This window comes from Lingula anatina, chromosome 6 (assembly GCF_051362555.1).
Source record: "Lingula anatina isolate TDL-2025a chromosome 6, LinAna3.0, whole genome shotgun sequence".
Taxonomy (NCBI): Eukaryota; Metazoa; Brachiopoda; class Lingulata; order Lingulida; family Lingulidae; genus Lingula; species Lingula anatina.
In genome coordinates, this window is record NC_141772.1 from 5,198,062 (window position 1) to 5,217,791 (window position 19,730).

The following is a 19,730-nucleotide window of genomic DNA, read 5'->3' on the forward strand; positions in this document are numbered from 1 at the left end:
CGTAGTCTTCTATTATTGTACCCACTCTCAGTGTCCATGTACATGTATGTTCTATTTAGTATCATACTGTATAGATATAGAGACGAATGTACATATATATATATATATATATGACAGGATTTAATACCGCGGATCATTCACCAGGTAGTAAGCATGAAATAATTCAAAAGCGCCAAAATTTTCAGACATTTGCGCAAAGATTTTTCACTTAAAATAGGGGAAAGCCCCCCCCCCCCAAAAAAAAAAAAAAAAAAAAAAAAGACGTAGAGAAAATCCAATTAACAGTAATTCAATAAAAGCTTCCTGGAAATTCACCCTCCGCCGTGAAATGTTTTCTTCTGCAGAAACTTCCTATAAAATCTACTGAACATTTTAGATGGATTTAAGACTATTATTAATAATAATAATAATTATTATTATTATTATTGTACCTGTGCAATATTAATTTCATTTCAATTTCAATTTTGAAAGGCAAAAAGAAGAAAAAAACAAAGCAAACCAGTGACTGAATCTTGACTGCCGTTATTTCGTTACTTAAGTTACTGTGGTTCATTTAATTGTTGCAATGCTCCATAGCTGATGCATATGTGGCGCGGAGCTGGAGGACTACATTATGGCAAAGGCGTTACTTCGTGTACGCAGGTTTTGGCTACCAGTCAGGCATCGTGCCATAAGCCAAAACATGAAAACATTCAGACAGCTGATGAGCTGATACCTTGTTTTATCATTTTGTTTTAGGTCCCTCACGACTGTGCTGATTATAGTAAGTGTTCGCATTTAATACATATATTTTTGTCTGGGATTGATAAAATATATTCTGAGTGTCAGTGCACAGTAAAAGCTAGCTTGTTAAAAATCTTATGATGGGATCGCTTTTACTAATTTCCTATTGCTGATATGGGTTATATATGAAATCAAGATCGAGCTGGCAATACGGAAATCTAGAACCTAGGGTAATAAAATACTATAACGTCTAAAAATATCCAAAACTAATGTACCTACACACACTGGACAAAAGAAGTGTCACCCCTACTGAGCCAATACTATGGGGGAGATAAATGAATGTGGAAAAATATGCTCCTGGTATCATTTTATTAACATCAAATTTCACAAAAAATCACAAAATGAGAACAAAATATACATTCTACCAAAATATGCAGTTTCATGTCCAAAATTAGTACTTAGTGGCATAGCCACGTGACCTAATAATAGGTGCCAGTCTACGAAGCAAGGTTTCATATAATTGTCTGATGCGTTCAGGGCTTATGCTGGCCCAAGCATGAAACACTGAATATAACAGAGTTTCTCTGCTGGTTAGACGGGCATTTGTAAAAAGTTTTGACATATCATTCCACACATTTTCTATTATGTTTGCATCCAGACTCTGGGCAGGCCACATCACCCTGCGAATGCCCTGTTGGTCAAACCAATCATCAACTGCTCTGGGCCTGTGACAAGAAGCATTGTCATCCTGGTGAACAAATGGATAATTCCTGTCACCAAACATGTTAGTAATAGATGGTAGCAAGCCTGACTCCAAAACATCGATATATTTCTAGTGATTCATGTTTCCATTAACCACTATCAATTCGCCCACGCCATGGATGCTGATGCAGCCCCTCACCATGATGAATATGCTGCCCCGGGTTCGAAAATTCAGTGCATGTGGTTCAAATGCTTTACCACCAGTTTGCCAGCATAGTACTCATCTGTCATCAGAGGTCAGACCAAAGCGACACTCATCAGAAAAAATATATATAGGACCAATTGTCATGAACTGTCCAGTTCCAGATCCTGTTGACCCTAGTTAACTCTACGTTGCCTGTTTTGTAACGATATAAGAGGTTTCAGTCTTGCTACCCTGCTGTACACTCTCTGAGCATGTAACCGACGCCTAGCAATTTTTACAGACATTCTTTTGTGTGAAATTGTTCCACTGTGTTGTCAACTGACAAGCAGTGTCGAACTTTGACAACCTGGACATCAAAATCAGTCGTCGGTCTTCACGGCCATTATTTTTTTCTTGGACGACCCATTAGAGGCAATTTGCCTCTTGATCCAGTGTTTCTATACCGAGACCAGACCCTCTGCACGGTTCTGACTGAACAATTCAATTGTATCGATATTCTGACATTGCTTATATTCCGCCTCTTCAGGTTAATAACTGGACGTCTATAACCGTTAGATAATTGCCTGTATCTTGCCATATTGGAGGAAGACAGGAATAACATTTGCTGTACATGTACAAGACCAACAATACAATTCCATGGTGTAGCGGTTTTATACTCATTAGTCACATTATAAGTAGACCAGGCATTATAAGTACCCAAGATCTGCCTACTTTTATTAATCTGAGTTAGGGGGTGACACTTCTTTTGTCCAGTGTGTGTACATGGTACCGATGGCACATTCTTTTCATTGATGCTTTTGTAAAGGTTACGTGTGAAATCTTTTTATCTTCACGTATATCTGCCTGTTTGTGCTTATGTGCATCCTTCTGTTTGTACATGTACATGAAGGCCTGTGAATATGCAAAATAAGTAAACGAAAACTGGCCGTTTCAGATGGGGTAGATGGCGTTCACTGTATTAACGTCAACTCCATGAAAAGACAACTCCGCGTATCATGTGAGGAAGGGTGGACGGTTCTAATGCGTAGAACAGGACCCGAGTTAAGCTTTGACAGGTATGCAGCGGATTCCAGAAGGGTTTGGTCTAGTTGAAAATCTTAAATTTTCTCATTAGGTGATTTGAGGAGGGAGGGGGGATCATTTATGTAGTTCATTAATGGCTCGCCAGGAACAGTTCAGATGAGACATTATGGCAAGTCTAAACGATGTTGCTCCTCAAGCTCTCCAATTAATTTTTTTTAAATGTCGACAATAAAGCAGGGTTGCGGGCAGAACAGAGTAATTATAATATATACAATGCTACGGTGTTGTTCACTTCACTTGGGTGATTGCAGTCTAATACAAGTACATGTAGGTTTCATTTGACTTTTTCTTTACATTTTTAGGTCTTGGCTTGAATATCGTGACGGATTCGGTGACGTCACTGGTGACCACTGGCTGGGACTGGAAGCGTTTCATCATCTCACCTACCAGGGAAACTACTCTTTAATGGTCGAAGTGAGGAGCATGATCACTGGCAATTACTACTGGGAAATCCACCACGGTTTTCGCATAGGCCCGGAATCAGAAAAATACGTTTTTAACGAGTTTCCGCAAGGTGTTGGAAACCTGAGTCAAAATGCCGTTTATTGGTCTTTTATGTTTGGCATGCCGTTTTCCACCTTTGATGCTGAAAATGATTACGACGACAACAGAAATTGCGCCGAGGCATTCCAAGGCGGTTGGTGGTACAGAAATTGTACTCATATCTCCCTCACTGGAAAATGGGCGACGCTGGACTGTACTTCGAAATGCCATGTGAGCTTTAAGCATATGGGCATACCTAACAGCAGTTTTGTTAACAAGGAGCATTGGCTTAGTTGGGCCGTAATGAAAATAAAGAAAATCGACTAAATACAAACCATTTACAAGAAGGGAAGAACGCGAGTGACCAGATCCACAATTATATATATATATATATATATATATATATATATTCAATAAACGATGGCAGACAGACCAAAAACCAACAGTGTTTTTCTTACATTACAATCTGTCATTGTTCATTCTACTCTCTGTCATCTAAACAATAAAAAATTCAAAGCAGACCAGTAGAAATTTTCATGTTGTTTGGTTGTACATGTCACATTTTCCAAGCCAAGCTGTATGTCATTCGTGTGGTCATGTCCAAAACGAGCGCAGAATGTTTGATTTTTCCTATTAGCAATTAAAATAATTGCAAAGACAGCAGCAATTATATTATGACTGCTGTATTAATGTACTAAATTGACATGTAAAGTGAATGCGTATGCTGGAGTTCTAAATGTGGTTGTGGAGATGATTAACCTATTGTCATAATGTAACAATGGAATGCTCTAGCAGCAGTAAGCTATACCTGTATATGTGTCAATTAATGTCTGTATAAACTTGCATCGCTGAAACTGAAGTTTTATTTCTATATTTCATCCTACTTTGACCGTTTTGAAATAAGGAAAGAAATATGAACTTATTCGTAAAATAAGGATATGTATATTACATAATTTTTGTGTAAGACATCATGTGCTATTGTATATATATATATATATATTGTACATTTGTGGCCTAAAATTCCGGAATAAATACCTCTTTCCATGCAATCCCCGATAACTTGATATGTATGCGTATTTTTGATTATTAACTCAAGTACCACAAAAAAAAGGACAAACTTTATGAATATACAACATACTTTTTTCCACGCCAACATCCCGCAGACCAATGCTCGCTTCTCTCTGTCGCCTACAAGACGGGTATTTTGTCACACATGTATCATTAAAGATAGGTAACAACAAAAAAAAAACAACAACAATTGTATTCACACGTCACAATCAATCATTGTTGACAAGAAACTTCACTTTACTAATATACTGAGACTATAGTAGACTTGTGAGCGTATTTCAGTGTTTTCCAGTTTAGCCGTTTGGGTGTAAGCATGTCGGGCAGGCCAACAAAATGGGTGCTTTGCTTCGTCATTTGTACAACGTTACTTTGTCGGTCTTACACAGAAGGGAAAAACCAATCTAGTGTAGCAAAAGGCGCTCTTTTCCTTATTGAACCAGGGAAATACTTGCCTGACTCTGTTTTGGAAACAGAAGAGCGGCAAAATGGGATAACTGCAATTGAATGTGGAGCAAAATGCCAGAGCAACCTTCAATGTATGTCTTTTAACTTGAGAGCACGCAGCTCGGTGTGTGAGCTGAGTTCCACCGTTGATTTCTCCCCCAACAAGTCGTCCCTCATAGACGATGCTGCCAGTCAACACTATACCAAGGTTTGTATGGTGGTCTGATATGATATTCTGGAATGAAATCTAATTAGAAAAAAACATGTTGGGTAAACATTTTCTTTGAAAGACACGTTTTATAGCATTTGGATCATGTAGAGGACGGGGAATTTATGTAGAATTGAAGGAGGTTAGGTTTTTAAGTCAAACACACAGTCCACAAAATAGTTGAATATTTTTCAGTTCAGTTATCCCTAATAAATCATCTCAATTTTTCTGATAAGAAAAATATTGATGCGATGCTTGTCTCATTTGGTCTTCATCTAGGTGCAGAATGGTGTTACTTCAATACATTTTTTTTTCATTTTCATATTACATAACTCATAATGCATCAGATACGTTATCAAAGGCGATACTCAGTTCCATTTTCCATTTTAGGTGCCACGCGACTGCGCTGATTATAGTAAGTCTTTAATATTAATACATATTTTTGTCAAGAATTCGTTTAATACTAAGACCTTTCAGAAAACCGTCAACATATCATATAAGTAAACATTAAAAAATGTTTTTTCTGCATTTTAGCCCATTCCCTACATGTCGATTTCTGTGTGAACAGTCTGATGAATTACAATTAAAATGTAGCCATTATAAATTTGTCCGGTTGAAAATATGACATATTAGAGTATGTCTGACCAAAGAGCGTCGATGAAAGCATTGCATATTGTAGTGCCGGTCTCTTATATGTTTTCCCATTCAGGGCGTTGCTTTTTTATCCCGTTAATCTGTTTCCGTTCATGTGCTAGTCTCTCTGCATATTTCCTTCGTCTTTTATTGTTTGAAATTTAGTCTCCCTGTATAAATTAGTTTCTTTAATTTCTTCTTTTATTTCTTAAAATTTATTCGATCATTTTTTTTTTTTTTTTTTTTTTTTTTTTGAGATGGCGTGAATGGCGTCCATAATATTTACGTCAAGTCCATGGGAAAACAGCTCCGCGTGTCCTGTGAGGCCGGGTGGACGGTACTGATGCGTAGAACAGGGCCAGATCTCAATTTCAACAGGTATGCTTTGATCTTCACCGCCCCTTTCTCTGTGTGCGTGTTGTCATTAAATTACAAATTTATGTTTTTTTTATTATTATTTAATGTGTGATATTATTGTTGTTACATGTAAGTGCGGCATTTTTCATCATTTTGAACTTTGATTTCTAAAATCAATCTTGACCAGGCTGTTCGCCCATGTCGTTTCTTCGACTCCGACGATGAAGAAGAATATAACTGATAGAATATAGTAATTTAATCTGAAAAATAGAGGTATCCTGCACTGGTAGGAATGGAAGGTAGGATATATAATCACTGTGAAATTATTTTAATTTTTACTTTATTCGCGAAGGTCCTGGACGGATTACCGTATCGGATTCGGTGACGTCACTGGTGACTACTGGCTGGGACTGGAAGCGTTTCATCATCTCACCTACCAGGGAAACTACTCCTTAATGGTCGAAGTAAGGAGTTTGCCAACTGACAATTACTACTGGGAAATCCACCACGGTTTTCGCATAGGCCCGGAATCAGAAAAATACGTTTTCAGCGAATTTTCGCAAGGGGACGGAACTCTGATTCAGGATCCGGAATATTGGCCTTCACATTTTGGCATGCCATTTACCACCTTTGACAATGACAATGATGACGAAAACGACAGAGATTGTGCTGAACTGTTCCAGGGAGGATGGTGGTACAGAGAATGTACACTTATCGCACTCACAGCAAGAATGGCGACCACGGGCAACTGCACGCAGTTTTGTTTTGCGCACTTCAAGCATTTTGGCGTACCTAAAGGAGAGAGAGGTGTCAAGACCCATCTTCTTAACTGGGCTGTCATGAAGATAAAGAAAATTGAGTAAACTGAACTAGAGCCATGTTAATTTAGAGATTGTACAAATTTCAATATAACTCCTATCTCTACTCTATTGGCTTTCTTTTATATCCAATGTCGTACATGTAGACGTATGAAGTGGTCGTCGCAATTCGGGTATCTACCTCGCAGCTATGTCATATGAAAAATCGATGCTTGAAATACTTTTGCACTTCTTGTGTAAATTATGGCAGTTTGATCAGTGTTTGTTGTTGTGTCTGTTTAAGCCTGGATATGGCTTGGTATACATGTTCACGTAGAAGAAAGATTACTACATAATGTGAAAAGTAACCGACAACATGAAATCAATGATATTCAGGCCATGTTAATGATATAATTGGAATTTATAAAATAATAATATTATTATTATTATTATTTCTATTATTAATGTTTAAATTCGGAAAAAATCAACTGCATTAATGACCTTTGCCAAAGGCAAAACGCATTCGATAAGAGTACTATTTCTACCGACTAAATTGTGGTTAGCAGTATTGTCTACCAAGATCAGTAATGGATACGCACGTTGTTTTCTGTACGCAAGCCTACCCTTTGCTCACGTACTATGGAAAAGAATTTCAGCGCAACCTGCATTTTTGCGTACAAAAACGCAACCTGCATTTTTACATTACATCTTTCTAAATAAGTTGAACACTGAACGTAAAGTCTAACTACTGGGAACAATTGACCTCCTTTATATCTGGGACACAACCACATACTTAATGATTAACAATAAATAATAATAATAATAATAATAATAATAATAGCGAAAACATGGACTTTACTAGCATTCTGAGTACAATTATGTTATCCATTTGAAAATTGCAATGGAAGGAGTTTGCCAATTTGTCATCATGCACGAAATAATATCAAAATAAAATTGCGATATTCATGGATATTCGCAAATTTAATCCCCAACGTCATCAGTACATGGCACCAGCCGAGAGACAGCGCGTGTTAATTATATCATCAATTTCATTTACTTAGCAACAAAAAACAAAATACAGCAACCCGCATGTAGCTATCAACCACATGTTTAACGACACTGGCTTTCAGCTGTTAATCTGTTAATGGCTGTAATCCGTTATGAAGTGGCATACAGATGATTATATATATATATATATATATATATATATATATATATATATATAAATCAAGGATACGAATAAATTAGACTTTTCTCTCCATTTTATTAAAAAATGCCCTACGGCCGTTTCGGCCCTGAGGCCTGGTTTTGTTTTGTTTTCGCCCCTGACGAGGCCTCTGGGCCGAAACGGCCGTAGGGCATTTTTTAATAAAATGGAGAGAAAAGTCTAATTTATTCGTATCCTTGATTTTCTATACCAGCTCCCCACGGTCCGCCACCATGGGTGGAGCACTTTTTCATGGTGTATTGACTTTATTCTCCGATATATATATATATATATATATATATATATATATATATATATATATGCACCAATGACCATGGGACATGACCAGTTTTTCAACGACGATTATTACTTGGGAATACGGCCCTCCCCACTTCCCCATAGCCTTTAGATTAAAAAAAAAAAAACAAACTGGTTATCAATTTGCACTGTGTTCTTTTGATATGTCCCAGGGGAGATACCGTTAATAGCTGAACAATGTTCAAACGATTAGCACCAGGATATGTTCTTTAAAAGTCACGTGTATAAGTGTTCTCATTACTATATGGCTATGCTTTATTGACATTATCATGCTCATTGTTAAACCACATTTGATTCTGAATTATTATATAACTGCAAATTGGTGAAGCAACAGATAACAGGGTCAGAGTATGGTATTGGGACCGGAAAATTAAAGCAAATTGTCCAGAAACCCTGAATACGAGCGTGCTTGAAAGGTGCCACTTGCATGATCATAATCAAAACACAATGGCCCAGGTGCTTAGTTTACAGAAAACAAATGGCAGGGCTCAGTATTGCCAAGACATTGTTCATTTTTGGTATATCGGGAGTGTCTTTGCTGCTCATATTGACTCCCTCCCATAAAACCCTAACGTCATTTTTGTTAGCGTCCAAAAGAATCTTACCGGCCTGACTGACATTCGGGATCACCAGAACAACGGGTGAATTAGATGGGGCGACACCAACAAGGCTTCTTAGGAGCTCCATGCAGGCCTCTGTATTATCTGCATAGAGGGGAGCTATAAGATATCCTGCTAGAACTGGTCGGATTGTCCCATAGCCTACAATTTTGCCCCTCTCTAGTATGACCTTTGTGGTTGAACCCTTTATACTGCAGAAAGTCTTTAATACATGTTCCCTTGACAAAACATGGTAAGAAGTATCGTAGTTCACCAGCTGATTCCAGTCAACATCACGGCTAGCTTTTATTTCGTACTTTGACCCAGCGCCTGGAGAGACTGGGATATGTTTCATAATCATACTGTAAGATGCAAAACCGAACTTCCCTTTTACGTACCCATGTCTTTCGTACAGTGGCACTGCTGGAAGAGTGGCAATGAAACTTATTGTTCTGGCCTCTGCTAATTGGTGTGCCTTCCTTAACATTGCGCTCCCTGAGGAAAACAAACAAACAAACAAATCACGAAGGGTAAATCATTTCAAAACACATTGCTCATTTTTATGAAACTTTAATCTCAACTATAAAGAAAGATTTCTAATCATTATTATTACAAACTGCAACTAAAAGTTATGTCAGTAAAGTGAGTGAAACAATATTTGGAGACTGTATCTCTTAGTCTGTATCTACTCACCAAAGCCTTTATGTCTATGCTCCGGTTTAACGATCAGGTAGTTTAGAAAGCTGTTTGTTTCGCTAAAATTGTAAAGCGTAACGAAGCCTGGAATGTGAAAACAAAATTAAAATTTAGTTAGAAGATATACAGATCCCTTCTACTATACCGTGTGTGTGTGTGTGTGTGTGTGTGTGTTAAATATGCTTTAACAGTTTCAATTTTAGGGAGAATCAAACTGGGATTTTGCTTAGCCAAGATTCATACACAAGGAATTTAGACATTGTTGGGGCTTTTTAACATTGCTACAAATCCGATGCATTTCAGTGAATTAAAGAAAGAACAAATGAAATGAAAAAGAGTTAAATATATTGTGACCTGCGATTTTGTGTTTCAATGTTTTAAAATTAGTTTTAAACCTTACTGCGACTCATTTTACCTACGACGACACCATCGTATTTCGCCACCAACTGCCCTTTTCCAGCCAGACGAAACGTTGCCTGTAATATATCTCGACTTTGGTCCTTCCAGCCTTCCTTTACAAACATTTTCAACATGTCGTCTGCCTCAACAAATGTTCTTTTATCAAGGACTAACGGGGTTTTCGATGTGCTGCACATCATGCTGCCTTACTTAATGTGAATTTTGGTTCAATTGGCCCTTATATAGACTACACCAAACGTGTGGGTTTTTCCGTGTTTTGACGCAAGCAATTTCTACACATAACGTGTGGGACTTGACCTGTGACATCTGTATTTCCCACGCATAGGATTTCGTAAAGCGGGTTGGTCTCATTTACATCATTAGAACTTATATTTTTACTGTATAGTCAAATGTTCACAAGCTCAACGAAGCTCTGTTCTCGCTCAAAAGTTAAATAGGTCAGGTCCATATAGCTGAAAATTATCATTTATTAAATTGACGAAAAAATAATATGTTACAAAGCTACAAAAATGGAGGGGGATGATCAAAACAATATCAAATTTAACTAGGACCCATACATCCCCCCACACAATGGGGCAAAAAGATATGATACAAAGTTATCAAAATGGGGAAATAAATAAATGTCCATGGCAACTGAACAGTATGAGGAAAAAACTAGATAACGCGTCTGGATAACTAGATAACGTGACTAGATGAACACGTCATATTATATTGTGAACATTTGACTATACAGTAAAGATATGAATTCTATTGATGTAAATGAGACCAACCCGCTTTGTGAAATCCTGTGTGTGAAACACAGATGTGACAGGTCAAGTCCCACATGTTAGGTTATGTTGCGTAATGCAATACCAGTATATATATATATATAGGCTATATATATATATATATATATATATATATATATATATATATATATATATATATATATATATATATATGACAATGGTGTCATATAATCCTGTTTAAGTTATATCTGTTCGAGTTAAAATAGGGCTTTGGTTGGTGAGCTTTTAGGTTCTAAGACACATAAAATACATTAAAGCCGGTTGAAAAGGTTTTCTTGTACATGGGTTATATCCCCACTTTGGTCTTTCCAACCCTTTTTTCCAGACATGTTCCAAATATAGTCTGCATCACCAGTTGTTTCTTTATCAAGGACTAGACATTTCATGTATGGTGAAAAAGTAAACTTTGTTGTGATATATCCTGTTTTTTTTTTTTTTTTTTTTTTTAATTAATGTGCAAGTTTCCACCTACCACAAGCTGTCTATGGACATTATTGCGATAGCGGAGTTATCTGCCAGCTTTGATAAATGTTTACTATCGCATTAGCCACACCTACGTCATAGAATGTAATGGCCAAAAGAAAAGAATGGCAGGACAGTGTGGAGTTCAATCGTATAGGATTCGCAAGGCGATCGCGAGTGATGATCGTATTATTTGTAACATAATATTCAACGAAGGTTGGAAAGAGTTCAGTCTGCGTATGATACAGGCGACGTTGAAAATATCCAAGGATGGCTGGCTTATAGCTGAAATAGACGGGAAAATCGTCGGTAAAAAAGTTATAGAAATCGTAATACCTAACATAAGAACTTCGAAAAAGTTTATTATTATTATTATTATTATTATTATTATTATTATTGTAAGCTGTGTTCAACACCTGATAATTATTACAGTGGCGGATTTAGAGGAGGGGGGTCAGGGGGGGCCTGACCCCCACCCCCTTCAATTTCGGACAATCCAATGGACCCCTCTTGAAATTTAAATTTTAACTAATCATAGTTCTAAACCGTACCAAATTGCACCTTTCGCCCTCTCAAATACCAAATTTTTCCTTCATAGGGTCCCGAAACCGACGCCAAAGTCGGGTGTCAAACGGGTGTCTGCTTCGCATCGGCTGACCCCCCCCCCCCCCTTTCAAATAATCCTGGATCCGCCCCTGTTATTAGGTACAAAGTTAGTGGTGTTTCTTCTACATGTACGAAACAGTAACTCGAAACACGAGTGTCAGGTGATCTAGATTTAGACATATCACCCCTTTATGTTCGTAACACAAAGTGCCTACCCCTCTTTTTTCATATATTGTTTAACGACCCCGTAAGTGCTTTCTGGTTTAATGACCATCTATAGGGCTGACCTTGTACCCGGTTTTCTTGGGCGACTAATGGTAACACAAGCGTGGTGTACTTACCGGGGCTGCTTGAGGACAGTATCTAGGCCATGACCGCTTTTTATCAGAAAAGGGACAAAGTTAGTTGTGTTTCTTCTACATGCACGAAGCATCACCCCGAAACACCAGTGTCAGGTCATCTAGATCTATATTAAGAGTGCATCTACACTACAATCCTTTCAAACTGTTTTCCTTGGCGACTAATGGTAGTATGGTTTATTTAAGTTGAAATACCGAAGAACCAGTCTTAATGTACTACTACTAGTAATACATTTCTACCCTAGTCATTTTAGCCATAAGATGTTCTAATTTAAAAAAAGATGTAAAAGTTTTTCGTTTTTAAGTCTAATTTATTATTATCTGCCGTAGTTTAAACCTCGCTTAAGGTTATTGTGACCCTTTCTTATTATCCAGCTACCGAAAATGAGTTTTTTCCTGCATCTAATTATTCAATAATACATCTGTCTTTGTGCTGATTTAAAACAATGAAAATAAAACTCGAAAATATGAAACATCGGCGTTTATATTTCTTGATGCAATGTAAAAGCATAGGCAACTCAAAGTTTTAATCTGTCAATTTTACATCTTTCTATTTTGAGGTGAGATAGCAATTTGGTATGGGTGTAACTTAATCCCTAAACAAGATTTTATCACGATTTGCAAATTGGCAGAGTTGACCACGAGTGTATTAGCTATAGTCATGTGCCGTCATTTTGGTTTAAATGTTTTTGATATGGAGTATGAGCCCCTAATTACAAATTTTCATTTAACAAAGGCATTATTTTGCTTAATCGACGATAAAGTCTGAACTAATACTTCTACGAAAAATCGATGACAGGGTTTTGGAGTACTAAATGGTGTTCGTGGGTGCTCAAATATAGGAGAAGATTAAGAAACAGATTTTTCAGTTTTTATCCCAAAGTCACTGAACACTGAAGATTTATCTGTTACCCAAAAGAATGTATGTAATCCAGTAATTAAGGAGTTTTGGTCGAAGGGTAACGATACTCTTAAATAAACAACCATTGAGTTGTCTAAGGCATTTAAGCCCAGACAGACCCAAGATTTGCCTTCATGAGCGTTTCATTGCGTGAAGAAGTACTTACAGATACTGGTACATAGCGTTGTTATTACCCGCACAAAACTACACACACTGGACAATAGAAGTGTCACCCCCTGAATCAGAGTAATCAAAGTTATAATGCCTGGTCTGCTTATAATGTGACTAATGAGTATAAAACCGCTGTACCATGGAATTGTATTGTTGGTCTTTTTGTGAAATTTGATGTTAATAAAATGATACCAGAAGCATATCATTCCACGGTCATTTATCTTCCCAAAGTATTGGTTCAGTAGGGGTGACACTTCTATTGTCCAGTGTGTGTAGTTAAAATATTTAATCTCTATATAAACGACTTATTTTAATAATTTAATTAAAATACTTTTTCACCCTTTCTATAGGTATTGTGCTTGTGACAGATCTAAATGAAAGTAAACTAATCGAATGCTTCATCGTCAGACCGGAGCACCGAGGAAAAGGCATCGGTGAGTGATTCTTGGGGTTATTATGAAGGTATCAAGAACTGGATTGAAATGCTTAACAAGTCTGTGTCAACAATGAATCGAAAACAATGGCAATTTCACAATTTCACCAACATGGATGCCAGGTTGCTGTAACGTTACATTGCGTTAGTCGCCTGTTGTCACTTAAATTGTTTCACTCGGAAAATGCAAATATTATAGTGGAAGAGAATTATGTATCATGGTCTCATAATGCTGATTCAAATAAAATGTATACACTGCTAACGTTTCTTTTCTTTTTTTTTTTTTATTTCTTGTTTCCCAGGGCGAGCTTTATTAGATGCGATTGAAGAGACGTACGGGAATAAAAATCTAAGGGTTATTTCCCTTCTTGAAATTGCGCCAATGTATACCAAATGGGGGTACCTCAGATCACGGCATGGGCCAATGAGTTTATGTCGCATTTCCAAGCGTGATATTCCAGTCCCAACTGGTGTCGAAACTCAGTACGACATAAAAGATTACGTGGATGTCGATTGGGAAAAGTTGCTGGAATACGATTCTTCCGTTCATGTTACTCCAAGGGAAAGAGTCCTCAAAGCTTGGTTTAAAATAGAAGGATCTGTGACCAGATTAGTACTTCAAAGCGGCGAGGTTGTTGGTTTTGGCTGTATTCAACCTGTTCCACACGGGTTCGTGCTAGGCCCTCTCTATGCAGATGACCAAAACGCTTGTTTCTTTCTGCTGAAACATCTCGTTTCTTTCCTACCCCAAAACGCAGCCGTGTTTCTTCTTATCCGCGATGACAGTGAATTCGGTAAGCAAATAATAGATTGTGACAAGACCACATATGAATGGAAAGGAGTAGCAATGGAAAAATCAGCTACTTCTTCCATACAAAACTATAGCAAAGTTCTGGCACTGATGCCTATTTTGATTAGTCTTGCTTAATTTTATGACATTTTTGGCATCATATCTTAGCTACAAATTCTATAAATTAAACATATGAAAACTAGGGGCTCCGATTAGCAGATTAACTTTGGGATAGGACGCCATTTTATAAACGCTGGCCATCTTAATTTGTGATCCTAGTCAGATCTGTTGTCTGTAATGTTGGATATCGGTTTTAAGAAAAAGGCGTAAATTGACATAAAACATCTTTTCAAGACGGCAAAGATTTTTTTCTTTTTGAGATTATGTGTACGCACATAGGGGAATATAACCAAATAAGAGAGACGAAGTCTGGTAACCATTGTGATTGTTACAGAATGATCATCATGATGATCTCTTTCTCAAAACTAACTTTGTTTATCTGCATATATAACAGAGAATGATTGCCACTCAATCCTCTGTAATAGGACGAAAATATCAGTAATCTTTCCTAAGTCTCAACTGAAACTTGATTGACACTAGTCGCAACGAGATGGGATTAGTTTGACACCAGGTGCTCCGAAAACCGTGAAAAGATCTAGGCCCTGTCCTTACAGCAATACAAAATTGGGGAACCTCCACCAATTCCATAATTGTGTTATCATATTTAGTCAGCATGTTATCATTCAATTGGCTGCAGTCTTGCATGAACAGTTAACATGCTCTGTGAGGGTGTGTACCCTCTACCAAGGCCGCAGTCATTATTGTGGACTTTTTTTGCTGAATCGACTGAGAGCCAAAATGACTATCTATAGACATATCTATGGAAAATCAATCTGTTGCCCTGGTAGAGGATATATATGCCAACTACAGATGCAAGAGTTAAATCTGATAAGTAGGCTAGAAACCCTCACCTGTTAATATTGCAAAACGATTATTATGTAAATCAGTTGAAGTCACTGTGCCACGTATATTCGTTTCCATTTGTATAGATAAAATGTATAAAATGTGCATTATGTACAGAATAAAGTGACTTTTGATTCGGCACTGAAGGTGAGATGTTGTTTGTTATGCTTCTCTGTGCACTTGAAGTGGAAGACAGCATGAGTCCAATCTGGAGTCATGTCGGAGTCCTTATATCACGCTTAATTCGTTGATGAAATTTGATTCACTGAAATTCAGTGCAATTATTTAAAAAAAAAATGAAAATTGCCAATTCTTATAAAATCAATTCATTTTATTAGGTGTGACTAGCATTTCGAGCAACAGTGTACACTCTTTCCATATGAGCCGCCATTTTAAACTCAAAATAATCCCATAGTGCTCTGTACAACGGCAATATGTAAACAGGCCCCACAAGTTGTCAAGTATCATTCTTTACGAATAAAATTGGGCAAATCATTTAGAGACAATAAAAGATTTTTATAGAAAAAAGGGAAATCTTTGACCTTGTTAGAGGTTGTCCAGGTAGAAAATACGTTTTCTCTGGGTGCAACATTCATTTGTTAAGATGATATTGTATGAGGGATGAATGACAAGCACAGGCAAATTACTCATTTTGTGGCTCAGTATAACTAAAAAACGTACCAATGGTGAAAGTAATACTCAATAACTATTTTAATGCACTGTTGCATCACTCAAGGAATAAAAAAAAACAACTTGTGTTGGAGATTTACAGGTGTATACACATTTACACACAAACAATATATTGTTCAAGTTTAAGTGTTGTATTTGTAGATCATCAGTATGCGCGCCGTAATAACGGAAAGACATGGTAATGGAATAAAGCAGCACGTGTACTATTACATGTAGTGCGCTGGGATTTAGCAATTTGCATTTACCTGCATATCACGACTCAACATCAACCCAACAACAAAAATATTGTGACCCAATTTGAAGTTTCGACGAATTATCAGCCTCGAGCATGGCAGTGCCTAAAAACGAGAACTGTTTCAAGATTCGTCAGGCAACATCTGATGACGTCGAGGAAATTTGGAAAATAGTGAAACAAGAAGGATGGGCAAGCTGCAGTTTTCAAGTTACTCGCGCTGTTATTGAAATAGCCGAGGACGGTTGGTTTGTGGCAGAACAAGATGGCGAAATTCTGGGTGAAAACATGAAAAAGTTACTTACATGTAGGCCCTACGAGATTTCGTTTGCTCAATCGTTGTGAGAAATGGAACTCTTGTACATCATGCCTTTTCATTTCTCCCTTTAAAATGTGACCAATTTGAAGTCGTAAGTTAGGGAACGAATAATTTTAATGAGAAGTTGACCCATGTTGAAGATGTATATGCTCTGCTTACATAGAGTTCTGTCAGACTGAAGGTCAGTTACACACCTGTTGGTAGTGACACTTGACCATCTTTCTATAGGGGTTCTCAAAGGTTTGTTTGCAAAGTTGTGCGACAAATGACCTATGACCAAAAGTTCATCACAGAAGAATTGTCCGGGAGGGGAAATTTCCCAGGTAAGGAATTGGGAATGTTTAAAATTGAATGTCAAATCTGTATATCAGAAAGTGTGCGTATATTTATATAACTGCAGGTTTTGTTATGGGATACAATATCAATGAAACAACTAGCTTCCTTGGCTTCCTGATAGTTAAACCAGAACATAGAGGGAAATACATTGGTGAGTTTTACTCATGGTAGGCACGTCGGTTTTAATTTTATGAATGTATTAACGCCATTCCACCAACAAAATATGCCTCATAATCACACAGGTTCCCATAGTACCAGTTTTAACTAGCGATTCAAAAAATCCAAACACGTCTTGTCATTTAGGCCACATAAGCGAGCACTTTGTTAGTTTATTTTACTTTTGAGAATAATTAGCCAATTTAAATTTTAAGATTAACAAAAATTACCATTTGCCATTGGCAGTTTACTGTAACAGTTGCAAAACGTTGTTTTCCAACTGTTAACGTGTACATGTTGTTGTATTCCAAATTCATTTTGCAACTGTCAGGAAAAGCACTCTTGAATGGAGTAGGAAGCTATATGGGCGACAGAAGAATCAGCTTTGTTGCTATTTTGCAAGTTGAACCAATGTATGTAAAACTTGGCTACACCAGATCTCCACGTGGAGGTGTGAATCTCTACAGCCTCCAGTTGAGAAATATGCCCATTCCTCAAGAAGCTAAAGTCGACTACGAATTAAAGGATTACGTTGAGGTGAGCTGGAAAGATTTGCTGGACTACGACACCTCTTTTCATATTATTCCCAGAGAGCGGGTCCTCAAGGTTTGGTTTGAGATACCAGAATCCAAGACCAAGGTCATTCAGCAGAATGGAAAAATTGTTGGCTACGGAACAATAAAACCTGTTCCAAGTGGTCATGTCATTGGTCCTCTCTATGCAGATACCACAGCAGCTTGTATGATTCTGTTGAATTATTTTGCTGCTGCTATACCGGGCAATTCTAAGGTGTTATTTATTATGCCAACGGCCAGTGAAGATGGTAAAAGGCTGTTAGAATACAATAAGGATACTTTAATTGTTGTCTGGAAGGGTGTATTTATGGAAAAGAAACAAGCCCCTAGTTTCTCAAAGCTTCATAAAGTTGTGGCAATATTTGATTCTTCTATTTGCTTTTTATAAGAAGTATAGCTATACTGATAAAATTATTGAAATCTTTTTTCAATAATCAACGGAGAATAAGTAGAAAACACGATAAAGGAAGACATTTGACATCTTCATGTAGAGTTATCTGCCGTACAATGACAATGACAGGAGAAATGTTGTAAGAGACAGACAACAACAGACGACAACAATAAGGACATTTTTTCTGGCAGAGGTGGGGCATTATGCAAAAGGTTTTGCGTTACGCCTTTTGAAAAAAAAATAGAAAAATAGGCTCTTATTATCAATTGATTGCATCTGATGATTAATAGTAACTCGATGGCTGGGATGTGTCCTCTGTTCACACACTGTTGTCTTTAAATTCCATAAAATGATATATGTTTCGCCAATATCTTATACTTGTTTTATTACTTTTCATAATCTTGTATCCTTTTAAGATCATGCAGATCTTATCTCGGTGATGTAATTATCATGTCTCATTTTCTCTTGTTTACAAAATAGCGCCCTATATCAAACGTGTAGCCTAGCATTTTTCTTAATCTGCTATTCAGAGCCCATTCACGTACAAACGACCTCATAACTTTTTGTTAAAACGAAAGGTAATTTATTATTATTATTTGCGTATCCGGTGAAAATATTTCTAGGTTTCATTTTCGTTTTAAGAAAGAAAATACACTGATAATACTTATTTTAAGAACACCATGTGGTAATGACATAACAGTGCTGTCTTCATCTTTTGGCAACAGAGAGATTACTGATGAGCTGTAAGTGCTAAAACATTCGCTGGATTACAGTTTGTGACTCTAAAAAGATAGAACAGCGTATAACAACGGCCCAATTTTACAAATTACATTTTATTTCCAAGCAGCCCAAATCGCCTGACAACTCAGCGAAGACTTTATAAGAGGTCTGTTCAACCATATAATACATGCGTGTAGCAACATATACATTATTGTAAAAAATCAAGTACCCCATATTATTATAGTGTGATCTAGATTAGATTAGAAGGAAGAAAACTCAAATAAATAAAGATGAACCGGACATTCGTTTCCTCTCCAGACTCTCCAAAATAGTTACGCTAGTGCTAATCATTACAGTTTAACATTCAGTGAAACAGATTAGACGTCCAGTGTCGGGATAACAGCTCCATCCCCATCCTAACTCAGCCCCAATGCGTTGGGCATTTTAGATACGCACTCCCCAACGTTAGGTGGTATCTCTTTAGTTCTTCATACCAAAACCCGATTCAGTTACTTAAAAACGGTTTAAAAATGCATCGTGGTTGCAATGTGCGCCTCTAAGCATTCTCCTCATGAATTTTTAATGTCTGCTGTAGGACCGCCAAAATGACCCTGCGCTTTGACTCCTTTATATCAGCTACAACCCCTGATAACCTATGCAGCTTTACGTAAGCCCGACCCGCCGCATTTTCAAATGATATAATTATTCTTCATTGTCATGTCCAATATCATCTGTAAGATTGTAATTGAACAGTCGGCCATCGGCTCCATAGTAGTTGTACCATAGTTTAGCCACGTCAGCCTTGGAAATCAGTCTGAAATAATCCAGCCAAACGTTTTCGGAGTGTGTTGGTTTCCTATCGTTGGTTGGATACTGAAGCCCAGACTTGGCACGA

The 19,730-nt window shown here is 37.3% G+C and overlaps 4 protein-coding genes across 4 annotated transcripts; 3 read left to right on the forward strand and 1 right to left on the reverse strand.

The window, feature by feature from the left end:
• Nucleotides 1–5,844: 5,844 nt before the first annotated feature.
• Nucleotides 5,845–6,769, forward strand: LOC106166537 (fibrinogen-like protein 1). The gene is made up of 2 exons (XM_087015129.1): nucleotides 5,845–5,927; nucleotides 6,259–6,769. Exons 1-2 carry the CDS (start codon nucleotides 5,845–5,847, stop codon nucleotides 6,767–6,769), a joined length of 594 nt encoding a protein of 197 aa, XP_086871255.1.
• Nucleotides 6,770–8,459: 1,690 nt separating this feature from the next.
• LOC106153851 (uncharacterized) lies at nucleotides 8,460–10,633 on the reverse strand. The gene is made up of 3 exons (XM_013527961.2): nucleotides 9,939–10,633; nucleotides 9,521–9,607; nucleotides 8,460–9,322 (listed from the first exon to the last, which is right to left on the reverse strand). Exons 1-3 carry the CDS (start codon nucleotides 10,120–10,122, stop codon nucleotides 8,694–8,696), a joined length of 900 nt encoding a protein of 299 aa, XP_013383415.2. The 5' UTR covers nucleotides 10,123–10,633; the 3' UTR covers nucleotides 8,460–8,693.
• A 677-nt stretch (nucleotides 10,634–11,310) lies between these two features.
• On the forward strand, nucleotides 11,311–15,311 carry LOC147761039 (uncharacterized). Its single transcript, XM_087015967.1, has 3 exons — nucleotides 11,311–11,502; nucleotides 13,581–13,664; nucleotides 13,966–15,311. Exons 1-3 carry the CDS (start codon nucleotides 11,319–11,321, stop codon nucleotides 14,589–14,591), a joined length of 894 nt encoding a protein of 297 aa, XP_086872093.1. The 5' UTR covers nucleotides 11,311–11,318; the 3' UTR covers nucleotides 14,592–15,311.
• A 1,123-nt stretch (nucleotides 15,312–16,434) lies between these two features.
• On the forward strand, nucleotides 16,435–18,112 carry LOC106166550 (uncharacterized). Its single transcript, XM_013545152.2, has 3 exons — nucleotides 16,435–16,618; nucleotides 17,058–17,144; nucleotides 17,481–18,112. The coding sequence occupies exons 1-3, from the start codon at nucleotides 16,435–16,437 to the stop codon at nucleotides 18,110–18,112; spliced, it is 903 nt and encodes a 300-aa protein (XP_013400606.2).
• The last annotated feature ends 1,618 nt before the right edge of the window (nucleotides 18,113–19,730 follow it).

Excerpts from the sequence above, each read along its gene's own strand:
- LOC106166537 (XM_087015129.1), top strand. The coding sequence starts at position 5,845 with ATGGGAAAACAGCTCCGCGTGTCCTGTGAGGCCGGGTGGACGGTACTG. Across the intron at positions 5,928-6,258 it reads CCAGATCTCAATTTCAACAG|GTCCTGGACGGATTACCGTA; the intron begins GTATGCTTTGAT and ends TTATTCGCGAAG.
- LOC106153851 (XM_013527961.2), bottom strand. The coding sequence starts at position 10,122 with ATGATGTGCAGCACATCGAAAACCCCGTTAGTCCTTGATAAAAGAACA. Across the intron at positions 9,608-9,938 it reads ATACGATGGTGTCGTCGTAG|GCTTCGTTACGCTTTACAAT; the intron begins GTAAAATGAGTC and ends TTCACATTCCAG. Across the intron at positions 9,323-9,520 it reads GCATAGACATAAAGGCTTTG|GGAGCGCAATGTTAAGGAAG; the intron begins GTGAGTAGATAC and ends TGTTTTCCTCAG.
- LOC147761039 (XM_087015967.1), top strand. The coding sequence starts at position 11,319 with ATGGCAGGACAGTGTGGAGTTCAATCGTATAGGATTCGCAAGGCGATC. Across the intron at positions 11,503-13,580 it reads AATAGACGGGAAAATCGTCG|GTATTGTGCTTGTGACAGAT; the intron begins GTAAAAAAGTTA and ends CCCTTTCTATAG. Across the intron at positions 13,665-13,965 it reads GCACCGAGGAAAAGGCATCG|GGCGAGCTTTATTAGATGCG; the intron begins GTGAGTGATTCT and ends CTTGTTTCCCAG.
- LOC106166550 (XM_013545152.2), top strand. The coding sequence starts at position 16,435 with ATGGCAGTGCCTAAAAACGAGAACTGTTTCAAGATTCGTCAGGCAACA. Across the intron at positions 16,619-17,057 it reads ACAAGATGGCGAAATTCTGG|GTTTTGTTATGGGATACAAT; the intron begins GTGAAAACATGA and ends ATATAACTGCAG. Across the intron at positions 17,145-17,480 it reads ACATAGAGGGAAATACATTG|GAAAAGCACTCTTGAATGGA; the intron begins GTGAGTTTTACT and ends TGCAACTGTCAG.